The sequence below is a fragment of the Hemiscyllium ocellatum genome, chromosome 11 (assembly GCF_020745735.1).
Source record: "Hemiscyllium ocellatum isolate sHemOce1 chromosome 11, sHemOce1.pat.X.cur, whole genome shotgun sequence".
NCBI lineage: Eukaryota > Metazoa > Chordata > Chondrichthyes > Orectolobiformes > Hemiscylliidae > Hemiscyllium > Hemiscyllium ocellatum.
Window position 1 is genome coordinate 92369678 of NC_083411.1, and position 22725 is coordinate 92392402.

General features: G+C 39.7%; 1 protein-coding gene across 1 annotated transcript; it reads left to right on the plus strand.

Moving 5' to 3' along the window:
• The first annotated feature begins 2585 nt into the window (after nucleotides 1-2585).
• On the plus strand, nucleotides 2586-18341 carry si:ch211-153b23.4 (uncharacterized protein LOC335392 homolog). The gene is made up of 9 exons (XM_060832256.1): nucleotides 2586-2762; nucleotides 2855-2959; nucleotides 7263-8936; nucleotides 13259-13358; nucleotides 14212-14360; nucleotides 14759-14871; nucleotides 15605-15694; nucleotides 15791-15913; nucleotides 17785-18341. The coding sequence occupies exons 1-9, from the start codon at nucleotides 2696-2698 to the stop codon at nucleotides 17941-17943; spliced, it is 2580 nt and encodes an 859-aa protein (XP_060688239.1). The 5' UTR covers nucleotides 2586-2695; the 3' UTR covers nucleotides 17944-18341.
• Nucleotides 18342-22725: the final 4384 nt, after the last annotated feature.

Here is a 22725-nt window from a genome sequence, read left to right on the forward strand (position 1 = left end):
TACCTTTTATCTCAGCCTGCTTGGCTCTCTCTCTCTTATTCCTGATGAAGGGCTCATGCTCGAAACGTCGAATTCTCTATTCCTGAGATGCTGCCTAACCTGCTGTGCTTTGACCAGCAACACATTTGCAGCATTGCTTTACCTCTATCTATCATCAGCCCCTTATTTTAAAACAAAACATGTTAAGCATTTGTCTTTCGCCTTTGAGAGTAGGATTCAAATCCAGCCGACACAATGAGGTCATGGTCCTCTCTGTCCTCTGGCAGTGAGACATCTGTGTGATGTATAAATTGAGTAGATCAATTCAAAACAGCCGAATCTGAGCCAACTCTTCCCCTCTCGATCAGAAAGGCCTTAAACAGATATTGTAAGAAACTGGAAAAAATGTCACAGCTATATTTTGACTGGTGCTGTTCTGAGATTCATGGTGGGTGAATTCTCTATTCCTGAGATGCTGCCTGGCCTGCTGTGCTTTGACCAGCAACACATTTGCAGAGTTGACATTTCACTGAGCAAACGTGAGGCACTTTTTCCCCTTCATGTGTTCTATTTGGTAGGAGCGCCCCCTGTCGGGAAAGCGGAACATGGGGAGGGGGATCGGCTTGGATACGTCTTGCGGACAGAGCTGTTATTCGTAAGGCGGGGTACATTTCCCGCAGGCGACTCAAGTCTAATGCAGCTCAAGCAAGTTTTAAAACTATTGGGTCCAACTTATCGGGAAACTTATTCAAAGCTGTAAGAAAAAGTAGCGCAAAGCATTCAACGCACAGCCTGAAATAATAGTTCACCTGTGATAAGCCAACCACTGGATCGTTGTGGATATGGTGGATACAATATGGTTCAACTTGCTTGGTACTCAAAGTATCAAGCTTCCAATGAAATGATCTCCTATGGCCGCAAATTGTACATAAATTATCCAAATAGTAACTAAATCATTTAGCATAGGTAAGGTTTACTGTAACAAACAAAAACAGAAATTGCCGCAGAAACTCAGCAGGTCTGGCAACATCTCTGGAGAGAAAAATAGAGTTCAGTGACTGTTTTCACTGTATATTTTATTTGTAAAATATAGAATTGTTTATTCTTCAGATTCCTCAATGAATACCGTTTCTAGGCAAGCATTCACCTTAAGTGTACTTTTCCATTACGTCAGTAGTCAGAATAGTTCGCCCAGACCAGGAAACAGGTCTTTTTGTTTAATGTTATACAAGGTGGACGCTGAATTACCTTGACCTCCAGGTCACTGGGGGCGTTACTTCCGCATTGCTGACCCAAATGCGAAGGTTTTCCCAACCTTTTCAATCATTCCGAAAATACACTTGAAGATTCGTTTCCAATGATTTGTTAATGATTTTGCAACAGTTAGAGTGAAAAATGAGATATATTCCCAACGCCCTTGCCCAATTGTATTTACCAATGTCAATATTTTCCAAAAAAAAATCTGAAATAACTGCAAAAGCTAGCGATCAAAAATCATTAAAAGGCATTTTGATGAATAGGAAAGGTTTGGAGGGATATGAGCCAGGACTGGGCAGGTGGGACTAGTTTGGGTTGGTTGGAGCAAAGTGTCTGTTTCCGTGCTGTGTGACTCTGTGACTCTATTATTTTCCAATCCACCCCGCTGTTATTGGTCACCCAACGCCACTCACTCGCCATTATTTCTTATGCTAGCATTGACCTTTCCTCCTAGCGGTGGGCTTAATGGGGACATGATGTGATTCAGCAACTTGAATATCTGGTTTATATCCAATTTCTAACAGTCTCCCTTTTCCAGAATAACCTATAAATGCTGACAGTGATAACACAGCCAATGGGTCAGAATCAATCGGAGGGAACATTAACGTTTTGGATTGAAACGGTCTCAACTGAGTTTTATTTTGTTTTAGTGCATACAGTCCTGTTTTCCCCAGCCGATACAGCTCCTCTGGTGCAGATCGCTGTTACACTGTCACACGAACGAAGCTGTGACTTTTTTTTTCTCATTTAAATGAAAGCGAAGCACTACGGTATTGGGAACAAAAACAAAGAGAAACTCAATCTGACAACACCAGTGGAGAGAGAGAGTGAAAGAGAATTAAAGTTGTAAGTGTCGTATTAGACTGGCAGAATGAACTCTCCATAGATACTGCCAACCCCGCGGCTTCTCCCCAGTGCTGTGTGTTTTTAGCTGTAAGTTCTCTTCATCCCCGCTCGTTTTCCTTGTAGTTCATGTTTAAAACGCTGCCTGAAAGAGCAACGAGAGAAATCACTCCATTGACAATTCTATTTTCCCCGGGAAATATACATCTCAGATGTAACTATGTTTTTGACAGATTTGTTCTATTTAAATTATAAAGGAATCGCCGGGTTGTAAATTGTAAACTTTTTTTTTCTTTTTAATCCGTGATTTTAGAAGCTCTGCTCACAGCGGTTTTTTATACCTTGAAATTTCATGTGCGGCATTAACAGAGTGTATGAAATCCCCAGGTTGACGTTTCCTGCTGGATTTGCATACCCAGTGGTACATATTTGACACTGAAAGGAGGGCGTGGTGAGTTTATATAAAGGATAGCTGGAAGGCAGACTCTAGCAGGATCGGAGTGTAACCAATACTGAAACACATCACAGCCATTATCCAGCCGTGACGCTCCAGTATTGAAGAGCTGAGCTCAGGGAGCGAGCTTTTTAATAACCCGTTCCATTTCCCCATCCGGAGATGTCCCAACTGCAAGAAGCCACCGAGACTCTGCATTATTCCGTGGGCATCCTAGCTACATGTGCAGGTAAACGGTGGCAATGAATTGCCGCAGAAATGCCTTTTTACAGACTTAGTGTATCTTTTTAATATTTTTTTCCTTCCCCTATTGTCTGTCAGGTGCGCTATTGTTGGCTGTGGATCGCTACAGCACAGCGCCGTTAATTCCTCACACGGCTCTCGGAATTTTGTTACTTATCGTGGCGGTTCTGGTCGGATATACAGGTATCAGAAACATTGAGAAACATCGTACTATTAAGATCTGTTAAAGTTCGTGACATCGCAATCAACGCATCGTGTCGTTAGTTTGCCCAATACATTGCCAGTGTTCTAGACCCCTCCGTGAATCAGCGTGTAGGGCGCGATAATTACAACTTTGTTACTATCCCATTCGTTCTCCTGATGCTGGCGTTACTGGCTCGGTCCTAGTGTAGCCCCATCTTTAATTGCCCTTGAGAAAGTGGTAAGTAGTGAACTTGAGAGGTTTTCATTTGTTTTTGATGTTGGCTTGCCTGAAGATTACATATTACTTAGCAAGGTTCATCTCACATGTGTGAAACGCCTCACTCAATAGAAGTGCACCTCAGCAATTGACTCAAGGTGTTAAAAGTCTACCTGTGATGCATACTACTGTTGAACAGTGCTCTGAGCAGGATTACTACGTTAATGTTTTGGTAATTAAAATGAATTAATCATTCAGTCAGACTTCTCAGTGAGCTCAAGAACTGAAATGTCCCTTTACCCCTAGGCTAGTCAAGGGAGACAGTGTGTAATAATCCCAGACTCCCAAGATAATGCTTTGATGTCATAAATTCAAATTCCACCAGAACATGCCCGAAACGTCGAATCTTCTGTTCCTTGGATGCTGCCTGACCTGCTGCGCTTTTCCAGCAACACATTTTCTGCTCTGATCTCCAGCATCCACAGACCTCACTTTCTCCTTGAGAAAGTGGTGTCTTCTTGAACCACTGCACTCCTTGCCGATAGGTATACCAGTGCTGGAGGATGAGAGTTCCTGCCTATTGACTTAGTGACAGTGAAGGAACCGCAGTCTAATTACAAACAAGTTTGGTGTGTGACTAGGAGGGAAGCTTGCAGGTGGTGACGTTCCCATCTAAGAGCTGCCCTTGATCTTCTAAGTAATAGAGTTATAGAGATCTACAGCACGGAAACAGACCCTTCGGTCCAACTCGTCCATGCCGACCAATATCCCAACCCAATCTAGTCCTGCAGTTTTTGGATGGTACACACTGCCTCCAATGTATCAGTGACACATTACATCCAATACTGAAGAAAGGATAATACCAGATTTATTGATGATTAATGGACTAGATTTAGTTAACAGTCTGACTAGATTTGAAATTTTGGAAGTCATAAGAACATAAAAGAGCCAATAGCACTCCACTTGGCGCTTCAAGCCTGCTATTTTATTCAACCGCTTATGATTGATCTTCCTGTGCACCTGCTATCTTTCTGCATCATCTTCAAAACCCTGAATTTTCTAAAACCTGAAAATCTATTAATCTGTGACTTGAGCCCAATCAGCTACTGAACATTCACAGCTTTCTGGCTACAGAATTCCAAAGATTCACCAGCTTTTCAGTGAAGATATTTTGCCTCATTGCAGCACTGCATAGTTGACACCTCATTCTGAGAGTGTGAACCCACGTGCTAGATTGTTCAACCACGAAAATATTTTCTCAGTATCTGCCAACTCAAGCTTCTTAAAAATATTATAGTTCAAAGAAATTGTTTTTCAGTCTTCTCAATGCCAGACAATATAGGTGTAGTCTGCTCAATCTCTATTCATTAAACAACATGTTCATCCCAAGAACCGGTCTAGTGAACTTCATTGCCCTCTTTCTAGAAGCGCAGCAGGTCAGGCAGCATCCAAGGAACAGGAAATTCGATGTTTCGGGCATAAGCCCTTCATCAGGAAACGTTGAATTTCCTGTTCCTTGGATGCTGCCTGACCTGCTGCGCTTTAACCAGTAACACATTTTCAGCTCTGATCTCCAGCATCTGCAGACCTCACTTTTTACTCTTTCGAGAAGATCAAATAAACATAGGTGAAGGCCAAAATGGCCTCTTTAGCCTCACTAGCAATTCTGTATGTTTTTGGCTGATCTAACTGTGGCTCAACCCAATTTTACATCTCTTCCTGGTCAAGCATCTACCTCAGCTTTCAAAATATTCAATGACCCTGCTTTCACCAGCCTTTGGGTTAAAGAGTTCCACAGACAAATTCCCCTTTTGAGAGAAAAAAACCCTGTCTCCATCTTAAGTGGAAGAATCTTTTACTTTCACCTCTGCACATACAGAGTTCCAGTTTCTTCTGTAAGGGGAGCATCAGTTCTGCATCTATCCTGGTATGTTTTCCTCAGATAAGACCACAATTGCACATAGTATTCCATTCTGACAAATTGAAATAAGACAAACCTTAGAAGGATGAGGTTTGAAACAAAATATTTGATACAATAGACAACCAATATATATCTGTAAAAAGACAATTCTTGTGGTTAAGAAACAAGGTAAACAATTGAGTAAAATACACTGTTCTACTCGAAGAAGCTCTTAAAATACAAGAAAAAGTTCACATCATTCAGTCTGAGTTATAAAAAGCAACAGAGTTGCAAAACAAATCATGATGCAAAAATGGGATTATGAAAAATTCCCAAAGGGAATGAAAGGTCACAATAGAAATATACTAAGAAATAGTGATGAAGTGGAGTGTGGGCCCAGTAAAGATTTACATACATGTTGGTGTGGTCAGAGTGGTAAACATTGTCTCTACAGACTTTATTAAAGCCTTAACAAATTTAACATGATCGAGTGATGAGTAAAGTTAGATCACATGGGATTCAGGGAGAGCTTGTCAATTGGATACAAAATTGGCTTGACATTAGGAGACAGATGGTAGTGGTGGAGGGTTTTTTTTTGGACTGGAGACATGTGACCAGTGGTGTTCCATTTGGATCAGTGCTGGGTCCACTAGTGTTTGTCAATTATATTAATGATTTTGGTGAGAATTTAGGAGGCATGGTTAGTAAGTTTGCAGATGACACCAAAATTGCTGATATAGTCGATAGTGAAGATTATCTAAGATTCAATAGGAATGCTGATCAATTGGGCCAGTGGACTGAGGAGTTGCAGACGAAATTTAATTTGGATAAATGCAAGTTATTGCATTTTGGTAAACTGAACAGTGACGCGTCTTATACAGTTAATAGTAGGATCCTAGGTACTGTTGTTGAACAGAGTGACCTAGAGGTTCAGGTACATAGTTTGTTAAAAGTTGCGCCACAGTAGACAGGGTGATTAATAAGAGTTAAAATCAACTCTCCACCCTTCAAGCTCTCTGCCTGTATTTCTGCTGAATGGCTTTTGCCCAAAACTTTACTGCTACTTGGATGCTGCCTGAACTGCTGTGCTCTTCCAGCACCACTAATCCAGGGTGATTAATAAGACATTTAGCACACTTGCCTTCGTTACTCAGACCATCGAGTGCAGGAGTTGGGATATCACGTTGAGGTTGTACGAGATGTTGGTGAGTCCACATTTGGAGTACTTTGTCCAGTTCTGGTTAGCCTGGTATAGGAAGGGTATTATTAAATTAGAAACGGTTCAGAAAAGATTTACCAGGATGTTTGGGGGTTTGAGTTATAAGGAGTGGCTGAATAGGCTAGTATTTTTCCTTTGTGCTTAGGAGGATGAGAGGTGACCTAATAGAGGTTTATAAAACCATGAGAGGCATACTTAAGATGAATAGAAAAGGTCTTTACCCTAGAGTGGGAGATTTCAGAACTAGGGGCATATTTTTGAGGTGAGAGGAGAAAGATCTAAAAGGGATCTTAGGAGCAATGTTTTGACACAGAGGATGTTTCATATATGGAATGAACTGCCAGAGGAAGTGATAGATGCAGGTACAGTTACAGCATTTTAAAGATGTTTGGACAGGTAAATGAACAGGAAAGTTTTAGATGGATATCGGCCAAATGCAAGTAATGTAGATGAGTTTAGTTTGGGAAACCTGTTCAGCATGGATGAATGGACCAAAGGGCCAGTTTCCATGCTGTATGACTCCATGACTGTGTCAACTACAAAACAGAAAATAGAGTGTAGGAGTTAAAGTTACTTTCGTAGAAACGGAAGCATTGTGAATGGTGTTCCACAGGGATTGTTCATTGCTGAGACTACTATTGTTCACAAATTCATCAACTGTTTGGTCTTGATGCAATTTAAAATTTTACTGACAAGACTACATTAGTAAATGTTGTAAATATACAGAAAAAGTGATACAAGACAACATTAATTGGCAAATTATTTCCTGTGCATATAGTGTAAGATGCTTTTGATAGAAAGAACTAGATGAAATAGTGTGGAAGTAAACTTGTATGGAGTATAAATGCCAGCATACCCCCGTTGCATGGAAAATGGCTTATTGTACATTATATAGTCACTGTCATTCATTTTATGTGTATATGATAATATGCTGCCTCATCTTTTTTTTTGGTTGCTTTTTCTACAGGCATAAGGAAGAATTCAAGTCATGCTGTGCTATTTGTGAACTTGTGTCTGACAGTCTCAGCTCTCTGGTGTGGAACTGGCCTTATTCGCATATTGATTGGGGAGAAAGTCATCCAAGATAATGGGATCAGGAATGCACTAGTCCCTGGTTATTCAGCTTTCACCTTGGGGCTCTTCATCATTGGAGTGATAGGATTAATTCAAAAGGAAATTATCCTTGCTATGATTGCTTTTGCCATTTCTCTCGCTACTGCCCATGAAATTGCTGCATTATATGATCAATCTTTTGGGCTTTCTGCCGTAGCTTTAAGTTATTTAATTGTTTTCTTTATAGGGCTTTATTTTGGGTTAGGGCGAGTTTCTGTATCCTTAAGTAAAGGAAAAATCATTTTCCCAGGGACATGTCTGCATAAGATTGATACCTATCTAAAACCAGAAACAATTCAAAATGATGTAGTTGTTCTAGGCTACATCACAAATATGCTATCTGCCAGTGTGTTAGGATGTCAGGTTTTGGGTGTAACTACCAATCTGTTTGTTGGCCAAGTCCCCTGGCTGTGGACTGCAGCAGTATATCAAATTGTTGGCAGTGTTTTGTCTTATAGAGCCATTGACAGCCTGACTGCTACTTTCTTTGGTTTAACCTCAATATTAAAATTTGCTGAAGGTTACGCTTTTCTTTACAAGCTTTGGCAAGACAATCAACCCTTCTTCCCAGTTCCAGCTCCTACTGTTCTTGCAGTGTTGTTTTTCATTCTGGCTCTGTTTATGGCTAGTAAAAGTCTAGCTGATGGAATTTATGTATTGTTTTTTGTTTCCTATTGTATATCAGTGGCAGCTCACCCAACTGGTTTCTTTCATGGTGGGGCACAAGGTGTCAGTGTAGCTGTATTTGTGGCATCTGCTTGCTTAGCTTTCATTTCCCTTTTCAATAGTATTGGATCCATTACTATTCCCACTGGAAAAGGGATCATAAAGGGTTTTCTCATTAGGATGAATGCATTAACACCAAAGTCAGATAACGACACACACAGTCCTTATTTGGGATATTCCAAATACTCAGATGCTGAAATTCTAGCTCATGCCTGTAACGTTGTAGCTGCTTTCGCTATCACTATATCAGTCAATACTTCTATACCTTTAGCCACTGTTGTCCTACCCTGGATTATCATTCCTGGAGGACTTCTTCAGCTTATATGTGGTTCAATTTCTTTTTCTCGTGGTAAAACCTTGGAAAGTTGTGCTTTCATCTTGTATGGCTTAATATGGATAATCTGGGGTTTGACTAGATATGGTGGCCTCTATGGGTCTACTAGGGGGTTTGGTATTGCAGTAGGAATTATTTGCTTCCTGATTTTTAATGGCTTTGTGGTGATAGGGACTTTGTTTCTTAATGCAGCGTGGTTTGCCTTTTCTCTCAGCTTTCAGCTGATTCTGATCAGCTTTCTTTTGGATGCCATTAATTCAAATCCTTTTGGATATGATATTGGGGTCACCATCATTTTTGGTTTAGTTAGCTTTTACTGCTTTCTGGCCACCCTGTTTAACCAGAGCTTTGAGAAACCTCAGTTGCCATTGGGACGTGCCTGGGCCAGCCTCTGTGGATTTGGACACAGCAACTCCATATGCCCTCATTTGTCTTCCAGAAAAACCAGCTCAGTCAGAAAAATAGCAGGTAAAGTTCATAAAGGTACAAAAAAAAGTTAAGTACAAATTCAATCAAATCATTATTGTGTTCATATCAAGTAACCTATCTTACAAAATTATTTCTTTCCATGAAATGTAATTATTCATGTGGATGGCTGTTGCCTGCAACAATTACTTACACTTAACTACTGGACTGTTAGCCTACAACCTGTTTTACATTTACTGTGTCTTCTGACATGTTGAAATGGATGCAAGTAATGACATAGTAATGTAGAATTTACTAGGAACAATAAAAGCACCTTCCATAAAGGTACTCTTTTGTATCTTGAATGTACTCACACTATGTCTGCTTCCTAACTTTCCTTAGTGTCTTATTCCAGAGGTCAATTAACTTCTGTACAAATGGCTTGAATTTTGGGGCAAATGGAATTTGAATTTGTTAATTATACCAAACTTGGGTCTTGGCAAATTGTAAGGAAGGCAGATGACACAGAAATGCACATAAGTTAGAAAGACAGAAATATATGAGATAGATGTTATTGTGTATATGGAATATGAAATAATACATTTTGGGAAGGAACAGTAAAACAGAAATGCCATAGATGGTTAATGCTAAAAGGTGAAGTAACAAAGATAACTCAGTATGCAGATAGGTAGATCAGTAAAGGTTCTATATTCTATGTTCTATGTTCTATGTTCTATGTTCTAAAAGGTAGAAAATGCTTTGGAAAGGTAACCTAAGGGCTGGGTTTGATGTATTGGATATGGAATATAAAAGCAGGCAAGTGGTGTTACATCTCTACAAAATAATATTTAGATTACAACTAAAGTATTCCATGCAGTTATATGCACTCACCATAGGAAACATGGTAGTTTAGGGTGTAGGTTTGCTCGCTGAGCTGTAGGTTTGATATCCGGACATTTCATTACCTGGCTAGGTAACATCATCAGTGACAGCCTCCAAGTGAAGTGAAACTGTTGTCTCCTGCTTTCTATTTATATCTTTCTCCTGGATGGGGTTCCTGGGGTTTTTGGTGATGTCGTTTCCCGTTCGTTTTCTGAGGGGTTGATAGATGGCATCTCGATCTATGCGTTTGTTAATGGCGTTGTGGTTGGAGTGCCAGGCCTCTAGGAATTCTCTGGCATGTCTTTGCTTAGCCTGTCCAAGGATAGATGTGTTGTCCCAGTCGAAATGGTGTTTTTTTTTCATCCGTGTGTAGGGCTACGAGGGGGAGAGGATCATGTCTTTTTGTGGCTAGCTGGTGTTCATATATCCTGGTGGCTAACTTTCTTCCTGTTTGTCCTACATAGTGTTTGTGGCAGTCCTTGCATTGAATTTTGTAGATGACGTTGGTTTTGTCCATAGGTTGTACTGTGTCTTTTAAGTTTGTTAGCTTTTGTTTGAGACAGCCGCAGAATACTCCGAGAACTAATCAATGACGCCCACCACAGACTCCGAAAATACAATCGGGAAATTGTGCGCCAAAACTGTTATTCAAACAAGCAACAAATTAAGAATGAACAGACACAGTAGAACAAGCCATAAACACCAAACAACGACAAACGCAGATAAAGAAAAATCGGGACCTGAACAAAAAACTTGACAAACACACAAAAAAAAGACAAAACCAATAACACAGGGGCATGAATAAAGAACTTATCAGACCAGACCCTCCCTATCAGACACAGAAGAAGCGGTACTAGTCAAAGGATTAAATGTCAATTACCGAGACGCTGACAAGAAGGATTTCCTAGCAGCATTAGAAACCACGTTGAAGGACAACAATCTCACGGAAGAAACGCAACAAACGATGAGACAGACAGTTGCACCTACTCTGAGCCAAAAGAGGGAAGGAAACAAACTGAACACACAAGAAAAGAAAGCCCTAGAAAACCTCAAAAAAGACAAAAACATCGTTATATTACCTGCAGACAATGGTCGGCTCACAGTCATTCTGAACAGAAGGGACTACATAGAGAAAGCTAATGCACTACTCGCAGACACCAACACCTACCAACAGGTGGCGCTAGACCCGACCCCACAACTAAGAAACAAAATTACATGTCTCCGAAGAAAATTACACAATTCCGGACAATTAAACAAGACGGAATTCCAGAAAATGAAACCCGACGGGACCAACACCCCACGATTCTATGGACTACCAAAAATCGATAAACCAGGAACCCCCCCTCAGACCCATAGTCTCACTACCCGGAACACCAACTTACAGACTGGCCAAAGAACTATATGCAAGACTGTAATATCTAGTAGAGGAGTCACAGCACTCCATCCACTCCACCCAGGAATTCCTAAAAATCATCAAAAACACCAAAATAGAGGAAGACGAAGCAATGATCTCATTCGATGTAACAGCACTGTTCACCTCCATCAACATCGACCTGGCAAAGGAAACACTTACCACACATTTAAAAGAAACCTTCACACAGACCCCAACCACCATCAATCACATTACCAACGAAAACATCATGAAGCTCGTGGACCTGTGCCTCACCACCCACTTCACTTTCAACAACATAGTCTACAAACAAACCAACAGCACACCCGTGGGATCTCCGCTATCAGGATTCCTAGCAGAACCGGTAATGCAAAGACTAGAACAAACAGCCCTACCAACCATCAAACCAAAAATCTGGGTCTGCTACATAGATGACACCTTTGTCATCATAAAACGAAACAAGAAGAAGAGACATTTAACATCATTAACAACACCCTCACTGGCATAAAGTTCACAAAGGAGGAAGAAACCAACAACAAATTTGCATTTCTGGACGTCACAGTCGAAAGAAAGCACAATGGAGAACTACAAACCTGCGTATACAGAAAACCGACAAACACTGACCAAATACTTAACTACACCAGCAACCATCCCAACACACACAAACGAAGCTGTATCAGAACACTATTCCAACTAGCCACCACACACTGCAGCACAGACAAACTTCAGAAAACAGAGGAAAGTCACCTATACAACATATCCAAGAAGAATGGATACTCAAATAATACAGTGCACAGATTCCTCAAGAACAAACCACGACAAGCAGACCAAACACAGCCAGAAACCCTAACCACCTTACCATACATCAAAGAAGTTTCAGAAATGATAGCCAGACTACTAAGACTCCTCAGAATCCTAGTTGCACACAAACCCACCAACACTCTCAAACAAAAACTAACAAACTTAAAAGACCCAGTAGAACCCATGAACAAAACCAACGTCATCTACAAATGTTCATGCAAGGACTGCCACAAACACTATGTAGGACAAACAGGAAGAAAGTTAGCCACCAGGATACAAGAACACCAGCTAGCCACATAAACACACGACCCTCTCTCCTCGTAGCCCTATGCACGGATGAAAAAAACCATCATTTCGACTGGGACAACACATCTATCCTGGGACAGGCTAAGCAAAGACATGCCAAAGAATTCCTAGAGGTCTGGCACTCCAGCCACAACGCCATAAACAAACGCATAGATCTAGATGCCATCTATCAACCCCTCAGAAAACAAACAGGAAATGACATCACCACAAACCCCAGGAACCCCATCCAGGAGAAATTTATAAATAGAAAGCAGGAGACAACAGCTTCGCTTCACTTGGAGGTCGCCACTGATGATGTTACCTTCCAGGTAATGAAACGTCTGGATGTCAAACCTACAGCTCAGCGAGCAAACCTACATCCTAAACCTCAACCTGAGCTACAAACCTTCACAACCTTGCAGAAACATGGTAGTAATTGAAAGGAAACAAGAAATGTTTATTAAAATAAGGAGGTTTTAGTGTGAAGAAATTGTGGAAAATGAGGAGTTATCCCATTGAAAAATCTGGGTTAATAGGCAGTTGTAACTGGTTTTGAGACAGGCAGTAGTGAAAAGGTTGCTTTGATTTATTGTCAATTTGATAATCAAGAAACATTGGCTCAGGTGATCACGAGAAGAATGAAGGGCATGTTGGAATTTTCTTTTCCAAAGTGAAATGATGTTACATTAAGTGTACTTGCTGTACCCATATATTTAAAAGATAATAAATATATATTTAAAAAAGAAGAATATGAGGAAAGGACAAACAAATGGAATTAAGTAGATAGTTCCAGTCGAAAAGTGCCCAGTAGTGCTACTTTTATTTTGTGTGATTTTCATTCATTCTCAGCTACATAATTTTTTACTTGTGCTTTCAACAAGTAATGAATTACCAGAATTAACCTTGTCAATTCCCCTTGTAATCTTACAGTTGCATATTTCCAGAAGACAAAATCTCTGGCAATCCTATTTTTAAAACTTAATGCTTTCCAGATTTACACAATAAAAACATCACTTTTTTTCTGCAGAGATTATGAAAAATGGAGGGACATGTGGTATTCCAACAGACACTGTGTATGTGTTGGTGGCAGCTTGCAACCGTCCAGATGCTGTTGAAAAGGCTTACAAGTATGAATAGTTTTGCTTTGGATGTTCTGCTTTCTTTTGAAGAGTACTAAAGGTTTCAGTTTTTGAGGAAATATTACAGTAATGTATCTTGCAAAACAATATACTATATTTGGAAACAGAAAACGGATGTGGGATGATTTGCTGCTGTTGACTACTAAGATTAGAAGAATGAAATTTCAACTGGATCAAATATAGTTTAGATTTGTTTGTCGATATATTATCTTGTGACATTGCTGCAAATCCCATTACTCATTAGGTCAGTAGTGACATATCTGTAAAACTGGAGTACAGAACTCCACTTTCACATGATGGATTTATGAAATTTGAATTCATCTGGCATAATTTTGAAAGAAGCAAAGTTACAACAACCTGCAGATTTAAAATAAAACCTACACGAAATCCAGTTTTCTATTTATTTGATTCATTTTACTAAACTTTACTGAATTAAATGACTTATTCCACATGTGGAGTCAGCTATTATGAGGGGGCACAGCTTTAAATTAAGGGGAGGTAGGTATAGGACAGATGTTAGGGGTAGATTCTTTACTCAGTGAGTCGTGAGTTCATGGAATGCTCTGCCAGTAGCAGTGGTGGACTCTCCCTCTTTATGGGCATTTAAATGGGCATTGGATAGGCATATGGAGGATAGTGGGCTAGTGTAGGTTAGGTGGGCTTGGGTCGGCGCATCACCAAGGGCCAAAGGGCCTGTACTGCGCTGTATTTTTCTATGTTCTATGTTCTGTATTCCAAATACAAGTAGCTGCAACATGCTACCATTTTAAAACTTTTAAAAATGGTATTGACAGACACAAATTGGTGAGAGATTTTACTTACCTTTTTATTATCTTCACAGTACAAAGAAACAAGCCAAAGAGAGGCCAATGTCTTTATGGATTTCCAATGTTGCCCAGCTAGAACCAGCAAAACATCTATTGAGTCCTCTACTCTGGGACCTCATGCAGGAAGTTTGGCCTTCCTCCATCAGTCTTGTCATCCCCAGAGGTAAGACTGCTTTGCAATGTTGCATATCTGCTCATCGTCACTTAATTGTTAACCTCATGAACTCTGTCCTTTTGCAGTTCCAATAGCATTTAGGAAATCTGTTCTCTCCCAATGTTGCTATTTAACCAGATTTTGGAGTTTTAATGCAATCTAAGGTGACTCACTAGCTGTGTTTATAGTCTCCGTTTGGGAAAGAGTCTCACTTCTGTTAAGAATTATCCTGTCTGCCAAGGTTAGAATTAAAACATTTCAACTATATATCACGGACTCATGATTATAATTCATTTTCTAAACTTGTGAATACTCAATGTTGCAACATCGGGTATTTTGTCACAATATAAGTTAAATAAATGTGGAAAAGTAACTACGGTGTTAATAAATATTCTTATCATTAAAAGGAGAGTGGTTGAACTTATTTGGACTGCAACATGCAGAAAAATACATTGGAACTCCTCAGAGTATTGCCATAAGAATTCCAGACTGCACTGTTACCACACACCTCATTGATCAGGTAAGATTCCTACCTCGCCAAATAGCTTTTTTGTTGAATATGCAAACTATAATAAGAGTTATTTTGGATTTCTTTATTAACTTTAAGTGATGACAGCTTTTACAGAATCTCTATGCTTGTTTCAATGGAAATGTTCTTGACCATGAAACAATGGGTAGCTCGAGTCTTATTAAATGAAATATCCGAATGAAGTGCAGATGCTGGAAATCAGAAACAAATATTGCTGGAAAAACTCAGCAGGTCTGACAGCATCTGTGGAGAGCAAGCAGAGTTAACATTAATTGTTGCTTAGTTTGATGGGGTCATTTTCAAATGGCTTTATATTTTCATTAAAATACCATTGAGCTGTCTGCTTCGAATGTGCTAATACTGGACACATCGGTTATGACATCGTGTCATATAACAAAGTTAGTCAGGTAGAAAAAATGGAGGTACCACACATGTCTCTGTAAGCGACATACAAATTAATGGATAACAGAGTGTCTTTGAAATCTATATTAGTCTTTTAAATCCAATTGCTAAAATAATTAACTGCACACTTAAAGAGATCCCTTGCCACTCATAGAATAATGGTGTGACTGAGCAGGAAGCAAGCATGTCAGTGATGGCACTACATTCTAATTTACGAGTTCCCTCTTTCCTGTCTGTGGATTCTGAAATCAGCATAGAACAGAGATTGAGAATGTGGCTTCCACTGATTGACGTCCTAACTCATTGCTTTCTGTATGTTCAGGTGGGGCCTATAGCAGTGACATCAGCAAACCCAACTGGAGAAGCAGACACCACTCACCACAACCAAGTCTATGCCAAACTTGGCAACAAGGTCCTATTTGTTTACAACTTATTCTTTGACTTCAGAAAATAATTAACATTTAAAATTACAGATTTTACTCAAAAAAGTTGTTTCTCCATGGTACAGGTTGATGCTGTGTTGTGTGATGGTCCTTCACCAGAAAACATTGCCTCTACAGTTGTGGATTGCACCAAGATAGAGACAGGAACACTGGGTTTCTTTAGAGTTGGTCTTGTGCCCAAATCACAGGTATAATTATGAATACTATCTGCTGCATTGATGTATCACATTTGTTCCCTGAAATCTGCTTTTAAGTGATTGTCCTAAAATGGGGATTCGTTTAATAATAAAACTGAAAGGTTTGAAAATTAATTACAGATGAAGAACACATTTGACTCCATTTAACTTATTCATCCAGAAAGACTCTGAAATTAACCTTCCTTTCCTACCCCCGCCCCCCCCCCCACCCAAAATCTCAACTGTTTTATGATCAAATTGATTATTAAATGCTTCCAGGAATTTTGTTCTCATCATTCTATTTCATGCATTGGATCAAAATAGATCAAAAGAACTTCTGAATAACTGTCTGATATTTGTTGCTTACTAATCTGAATATTTTCATAGTTCAATGTAATTTTGTAGGTTCCCTTGTCCCATCTTCGTTATTGCATCTGCCCCCCCCAGGTGGAAGTAGAAATGTTCTTCAGCGATTCTACCTCGCTGATTTCCTTAACATTGAAGTTGGCCTTGTGGTCCTGAAGTCCTCTGAAAGTCTCCATTTAAATTCAAGGATTCAAAGGGGTTCAATAAAACTAAGTAAAATTGTAACAGTGGAAAGTTAAACAACAAAATATATTGCCTAGCTCACCTACCTTCAAGGAGATCTCGCTCGGAACACCTACACCTATCAGACCCTGACAGTAAACCCCACATGCCCCAACCCCACCCCAACTCCACCCCCACCCCCCATCAAGGATCTGACATTCACTCTATCTCCCACCTCCAGTACAGCCAACCTGATTCACCCCAAAATGGACAGACCCTTTCCTGAAGGACCTGATAAAATGACCCCTCCACTTGCACCTCCACTTTCCCACTAGAATCAACCTCATCCAAGACAATCCCCCTTCCCTGCCCAACCTGACCTCCCCATCACTGCTGGACACAAACTGTCCAGATGCAACAATGTCACCTGTCCTTCCCACGTCCTGCCAGACTCAATTTCTCCTTCTAGGAGAAAGTGAGGACTGCAGATGCTGGAGATCAGAGCTAAAAATGTGTTGCTGGAAAAACGCAGCAGGTCAGGCAGCATCCAAGGAGCATGAGCCCTTCTTCAGGAATCCTGCTCCTGCTCCTTGGATGCTGCCTGACCTGCTGCACTTTTCCAGCAACACATTTTCAGCTCAATTTCTCCTTCCCCTACCTATGCTAAATACTGGATCACTTACATTGCCACATTACATTCTGGCTCTATACTGACCTGGCATCCTACATTGGCACCGTTCTCATCTGGCACTCTTTCCCTTGCCTAGCTGGCACCCTAGCCCCACCAAATCTAGCATCCTATCCCTTAACCAGCTGACACCCTGCCCAGCTTGAAAATTCTTCACTTGGCACTATACCCAACTGGCATCCTACTAAACTGGAATCATATTCCTCCTGTTCATATGGTTTACTACATTTGGCACCCTACCTCATCCTTAGCTGATATCTTACGCACCTGGCACCCTATGTACTTGGCACTGTACTGCAACCATCTGGCACCCTGTCTTTCCTGCATCCTTATCCTTGCCCTTAGACAGCAGCTGAAAGGACCTTCAATTTCCAGGTCACAGTAGCTGACTGCTGAGTACAAGAGCGTGTTTGCCTTCCTATGACAGTACCACGCTATGAAAGAACAATAAAAATCAAGGATTTCTGGATTTGTGAGGGAGCCCGGAGTGTAATCTCCTCTCATAAACGCTGAGTTCCCTTCTTTTGTTAAAAAAAGGCAAAGGTTTAAGTGGCAATATTCATGAGTTTGCCACTCGTAGGAAATTCCAGTCCATCATTTCAGCCCTAAAAGTTCAAAGCACATGTTTTGGGTCAACTTACTAATTTTATTTACATTTTGACTGAAGGTCTTGCGATTGTTTGAAGAAGTGAGGAAGAAACATCTGAAGGGCCAAAGCAATGATGGATTCAATGAGGATGAAACAGAATGTAGCACACATCAGCATCCAGAAGTTACAAATGTCCACAATAACATTAACTTCATAAAAGATGACGAAGAGAGCTAATTGTAACATACAGATATTACTGAAGCAATGTATATATTCTTATTTGTGTTTGCACTTGAATATGTCATTATGAACTCCAACATCTTTTGAACAACCACATGATGGGTTCCATTTTTCTCTTCATTCCTTTCCTGAAGAGCATTAAAAGCACCCAACCATTCTTAGTGGGTCTAGGCAGTGATTATGAACAAGCTGTTGAACAGCGAGGAACCACAGACTTGTTTGATGTAATCTGACCCTGTCCTTATCTGTCATCATCATACATGTTTTCCTGTATTTTCCTTCTGAGTATGAAACAGTTCAATTGTGTGAAGACATAAATACTCTGTAGTCAGTGGAAGTAACCACTGGAAGATTTTGTACCTATGGTACAAGAAATGGAAATAAATAAATACTTTTTTTTGTACACTGTGATAAATATGGAAGTTTCTAAATTTATATCTGAATTACTTTATTCTTTGATGTCACTGATTGTCATAGTGTTACTGAATGAAGGAATAGTTTTATTCCCAAGATATAGTATTCATTGTTGAATTTCAATTTCTTCCCAAGTCGTAGAGGGTACAATTACTTTAAAACAAGCATGGTCAAAAGTTAACTGGCTCATGGAGAACAATATTTTAAAATAACAGCTGTGACATTCGTAAATAAATATTTCACCAATACCAGGTACTACAATGTTCAAATATGTTTCCAGTAAATTCAGTCCCACAATTAACTAAAGCAGGCAACTCTGTTGAATGTAGATTTACTTCCACTGTTTGAATGGTCAGCCATGTCTGGAGTACAGTAAAGTTCTGTGAGGTGTTCAGTTCTTTATATTCCTTGTCAGGAGATAGACACAACTGAAAGTCAATTTTCAGCAAGTCCATCTGATACAGCAATAGTAAGGTGGCAGCAACGTTCATTGTTCCACAGTGAAACCCCCACCTGCATCTGGGAAGAAGTCCCAATTGATAGAGCTGTTAGTTGGTGCATGCACAGCTAAACTGAGTTAACACCTTGCCAGGTGGTAGGTTTGCTGTCAGCATCCTCTTTAACCGTAAGATCTATAGAATCTGCTTGGTCAAGTGTGAGAAAGGAAAATATAACAGATATAACAGACATTGTTACAGAGTCAATGAGGAGAACCTGGTTGTTGGGTCTTACTCCTCAAAAATCCAAAGTTGTTCTCCCAACAAATCCCAAATGATATCATCACAGCGAGTGGTACTTATAGCACTTCTCAGTTTTAATCTTCTCAGATCCATTTACAACATCTTTCCCCATTATTATAATAAATCTATGGAAATAATTACATTTCCCATTGACCTATCTCTTCTCTTACCTTACAAAGTCACTCACAAAGTGAACTGGAGATTTCATTAATTTCAAGTATATGTTCACTTCAAACTTCTAGTTTGTGTCTCAGAAGAATGTTGTATTTGAGTCTGTTCCTGACAGTCAGAGGTCTGTAGGCTGCATTAAACTGGAGAACGTGTAATCTCTTAGATTTCTTCTGGAAGGATGCTTTCTGTGCTGAAACACATAATTGCTTCTTTGCAGTAACCTGAATCTCCAAAACAGGCAATTTTGATTTCCATGGAGTTGTATGGACTACACTTCAATCTGTGTCACCAGATCTTTATTCTGAATTTCCTGTAAATACATGCTGAAATATTCAGGATCCATACTTCACATGTTGATTGCTTCGCATATTCACATTCACTCTCAGTCAATGCATCATTGGCAAAAATAATATGTTTCCTTCCCCAGTTCCTGCTATTTAAGAATTGCTTTTTGATTGGATAATATATGTCACTGTTACTGAGAGTTCTTCTTGGGGAGATAAGGAAATGAAACATTCCTTTTAACTTGCCTCTTCCGAGTCTCCTCAGCATCAAACTTGAATCTGCCACAACTACTTGTTCACCAAGTTTTGTTGCATCATTCAGCAATTGAGTTAAGCATGATATGCCGTTCATTGGCTACATCATTGTTTGTGTTTCCTTTTAAATCTTGCTGATTTTTGCAGCACCTCTTTAGTGTTAATAGAACAAAAATGCTACAAAGCCATTTCCACCCAACATAAAGTGGTGGAGGTGGTACAATTATGTTTGAAAGCCATCTGGATGGCTTTATGAATAGGAATGATTTCTCTAGTATCTGGTTGGCATGGATGAGTTGGACTGAGGGGTCTGTTTCCATGCTGTACGTCTCTATGAATGTATGTTGGTGACACAAAAACTTCTTCTGTCTATGCTAATATCGCAAAATTCTATGGATTCTATTTTCTGTTTGGGTTCTGTGATAAGTCCAGAAAGCCCTATTAAAAGTTTTACTGATTATCCTTTGACCCATTGCTCCTTAATTATATTAATTTACTGTTGCTTTAATGGCTTTTCCTTGTCTTTAACTCCTTCCATGATTTGAAGAAGAAGGTCATCCCACTCAACAGTGGGAATTGTTGGTTGTGAACTATGTGAATACTTTCTTACATCGCCTCGATTGGAGAGTTTCTTGAAGCATGCCTTTAATCTTAAATGCTATGCCTCCTGGAATATGCAGTTGCACTGTTTGCGCTGTAGAGAGTGCCTTTTTAGCTATGTTATATGATCACATTCAATGTGGAAATTCATGAGATTATCACTGACATTAATACCAACTTGCGAAAATATTTGTAAATCCTGGATTATCTATTTCCCTTAGTAATACTTCAGATTTCTCTTCTATTATAGATTGATCTACTTGATTAATCTGTTTGTGGGTAGCTATTTGCATCTTGCATTTATAAGATTGGTATCCCATGTACAAAGTTAAAAAATAATCAAAGTCACTGGCTAAGACAATATTTATTGTCATTTCCAAAAGCACTTGGGAAAGTGGCAGCACAAGCTGCCTTCACTTCTTGCTCCAGTCCTTGGAACACAGGGATATTCACAATCCTGTAAGGGAGTTTCAGGATTTTGACCCACAAACAGTGAAAGGATGGTAAAACATTTCTTAGTAAAATACACGTGACATTAAAAGAAATATCAGGATGATGACTGGCTTGTAGAAGAACTTGGAGGTGGTAGTGTTTTCATCCACCTACTGCCCTCATCTTTCTAGGTGGCTGAGGTCATAGGTTGGGGATGTGCTATTGGAGAAGCCTTTGTGAACAACCGCCGTACATCTTGTAGATGGTACACACTGCAGCCTGTGTGCATCAGCAGTGGAGGGGTTAAATATTGAAGATGATAGTTGAGTGATAAGCAAGCAGGCAGCTCTGACCTGGATTATAATCAAGTTTCTTATGTGTTATTGTAACAGCACCCATCCAGAAAAGTGGGGAGTAGTCAATTATGCTCCTGCCTTGTGGTTTGCAGATGATAGATAAGCTTCGGAGATACACAAGATGAATTCCTTGCTGCAGAATTCCTAGTTTCTACATGGCTAGTGCAGTTCAGTTTTTGATCTATAATTATCCAGGATGTTGATACTGAGCAAGTTTCAGAGAATGCAAAGCCATTGAATAACAAGGGTGTAAATAGCAACCAAAAATTTGCTGAGTAAGTTAAAACAAAATAAGTAGTAAAATATATTAAGCCTACACTATTAAAAATGGGTCAGATGATGATTAACACTGGTCTTAACATTTCTGCAATGTGTATAAAAATCAGTGGCTGGAGATTGAGATAAAGCAGGCTGATCCTCAGATAAGTCAACATAAACTGATTCATACAATGCTTACAGTTGCAAGTGAATAAGTATATATTATTATTTCCATACAATTGTTTAGTGCACCTCCCTTCAATAAAAAAAACATTTGGTTGCGTCCTGTTGATGGGACAGCCTCCGGTTAGTGATATCCAGAGTTAATCTGACAGACCAGGGAAAGCAGGAATAAAAGTCTCTTAGAGTCGATGGTAATAGTCTCTTGTTAGAAATGGTGATTGCTTGTGACATGTGTGATAGAAATGTTACTTGCCACTTATCAGTCCAAGCCTCCATGTTCTACAGATCTTTATATTCAGGCTGCTTCAGTATCAGAGAGTCACCAATGTTATTGGGTATTGTGAAATCATGAGTGAACATGTCCAATTTTGCCCTGATGATAGAGGGGAGGTCACTGATGTAGTAGCTAAAGATGGTTGGGCCAAGGACACTAATCTGAGGAACTCCACCAGAGATATCCTGGAGCGGAGATGATTGACCTTCAACAATCACAACCATCTTTCTTCGCCAGGAGTTCTAATCACTTCTGCTGCAAAGCAATTCTAATCAGGCCAGAAGTGCTTTTACTATTGACTAGACATTCTTCTTGAATCTTGCCACAAGAACCTTACAGAAGAAACCCTTAAGTGTTCAGCTCTTCCATACTGCTGTCTACATGGGTCAGTGACATAAAGCGGACTCCTATCTCCGCTGCTGCCAAATGTTGGAAAAGAAAACTGTATCACTGCTCACCATGTTGTATGTACAGCTAAAACCAAATTTATATCATACCATGGAATTGTTTTGTTGCCACCATCCTCTGTATGTAGAGATTCCTAGGACCTGCTTGCTCTAGTGTGCAATTAATTGGAAGAGAATTCTCCACAAAAAGTCTCATCCTCAATGATGGAGAACTCAGAACATCAGTACAAAAGATAAAGCTGAATCATTTGCAGTCATTCTCAGCCAATATTTTCAAATAAATGACCATTTTGGCCTCATCTTGAAGAATTAAGAAACTTAGATTCCAATTGTCATTGCACATGATCTCAAGAAATTATTGGTACACTGGATATAGCAGCAGCTACAGGCCCTGAAAATATTCTG

Coding starts and splice junctions, on each gene's coding strand:
- si:ch211-153b23.4 (XM_060832256.1), top strand. CDS start 2,696: ATGTCCCAACTGCAAGAAGCCACCGAGACTCTGCATTATTCCGTGGGC. Junction 2,763..2,854: donor CATCCTAGCTACATGTGCAG/GTAAACGGTGGC, acceptor ATTGTCTGTCAG/GTGCGCTATTGTTGGCTGTG. Junction 8,937..13,258: donor CTCAGTCAGAAAAATAGCAG/GTAAAGTTCATA, acceptor TTTTTTCTGCAG/AGATTATGAAAAATGGAGGG.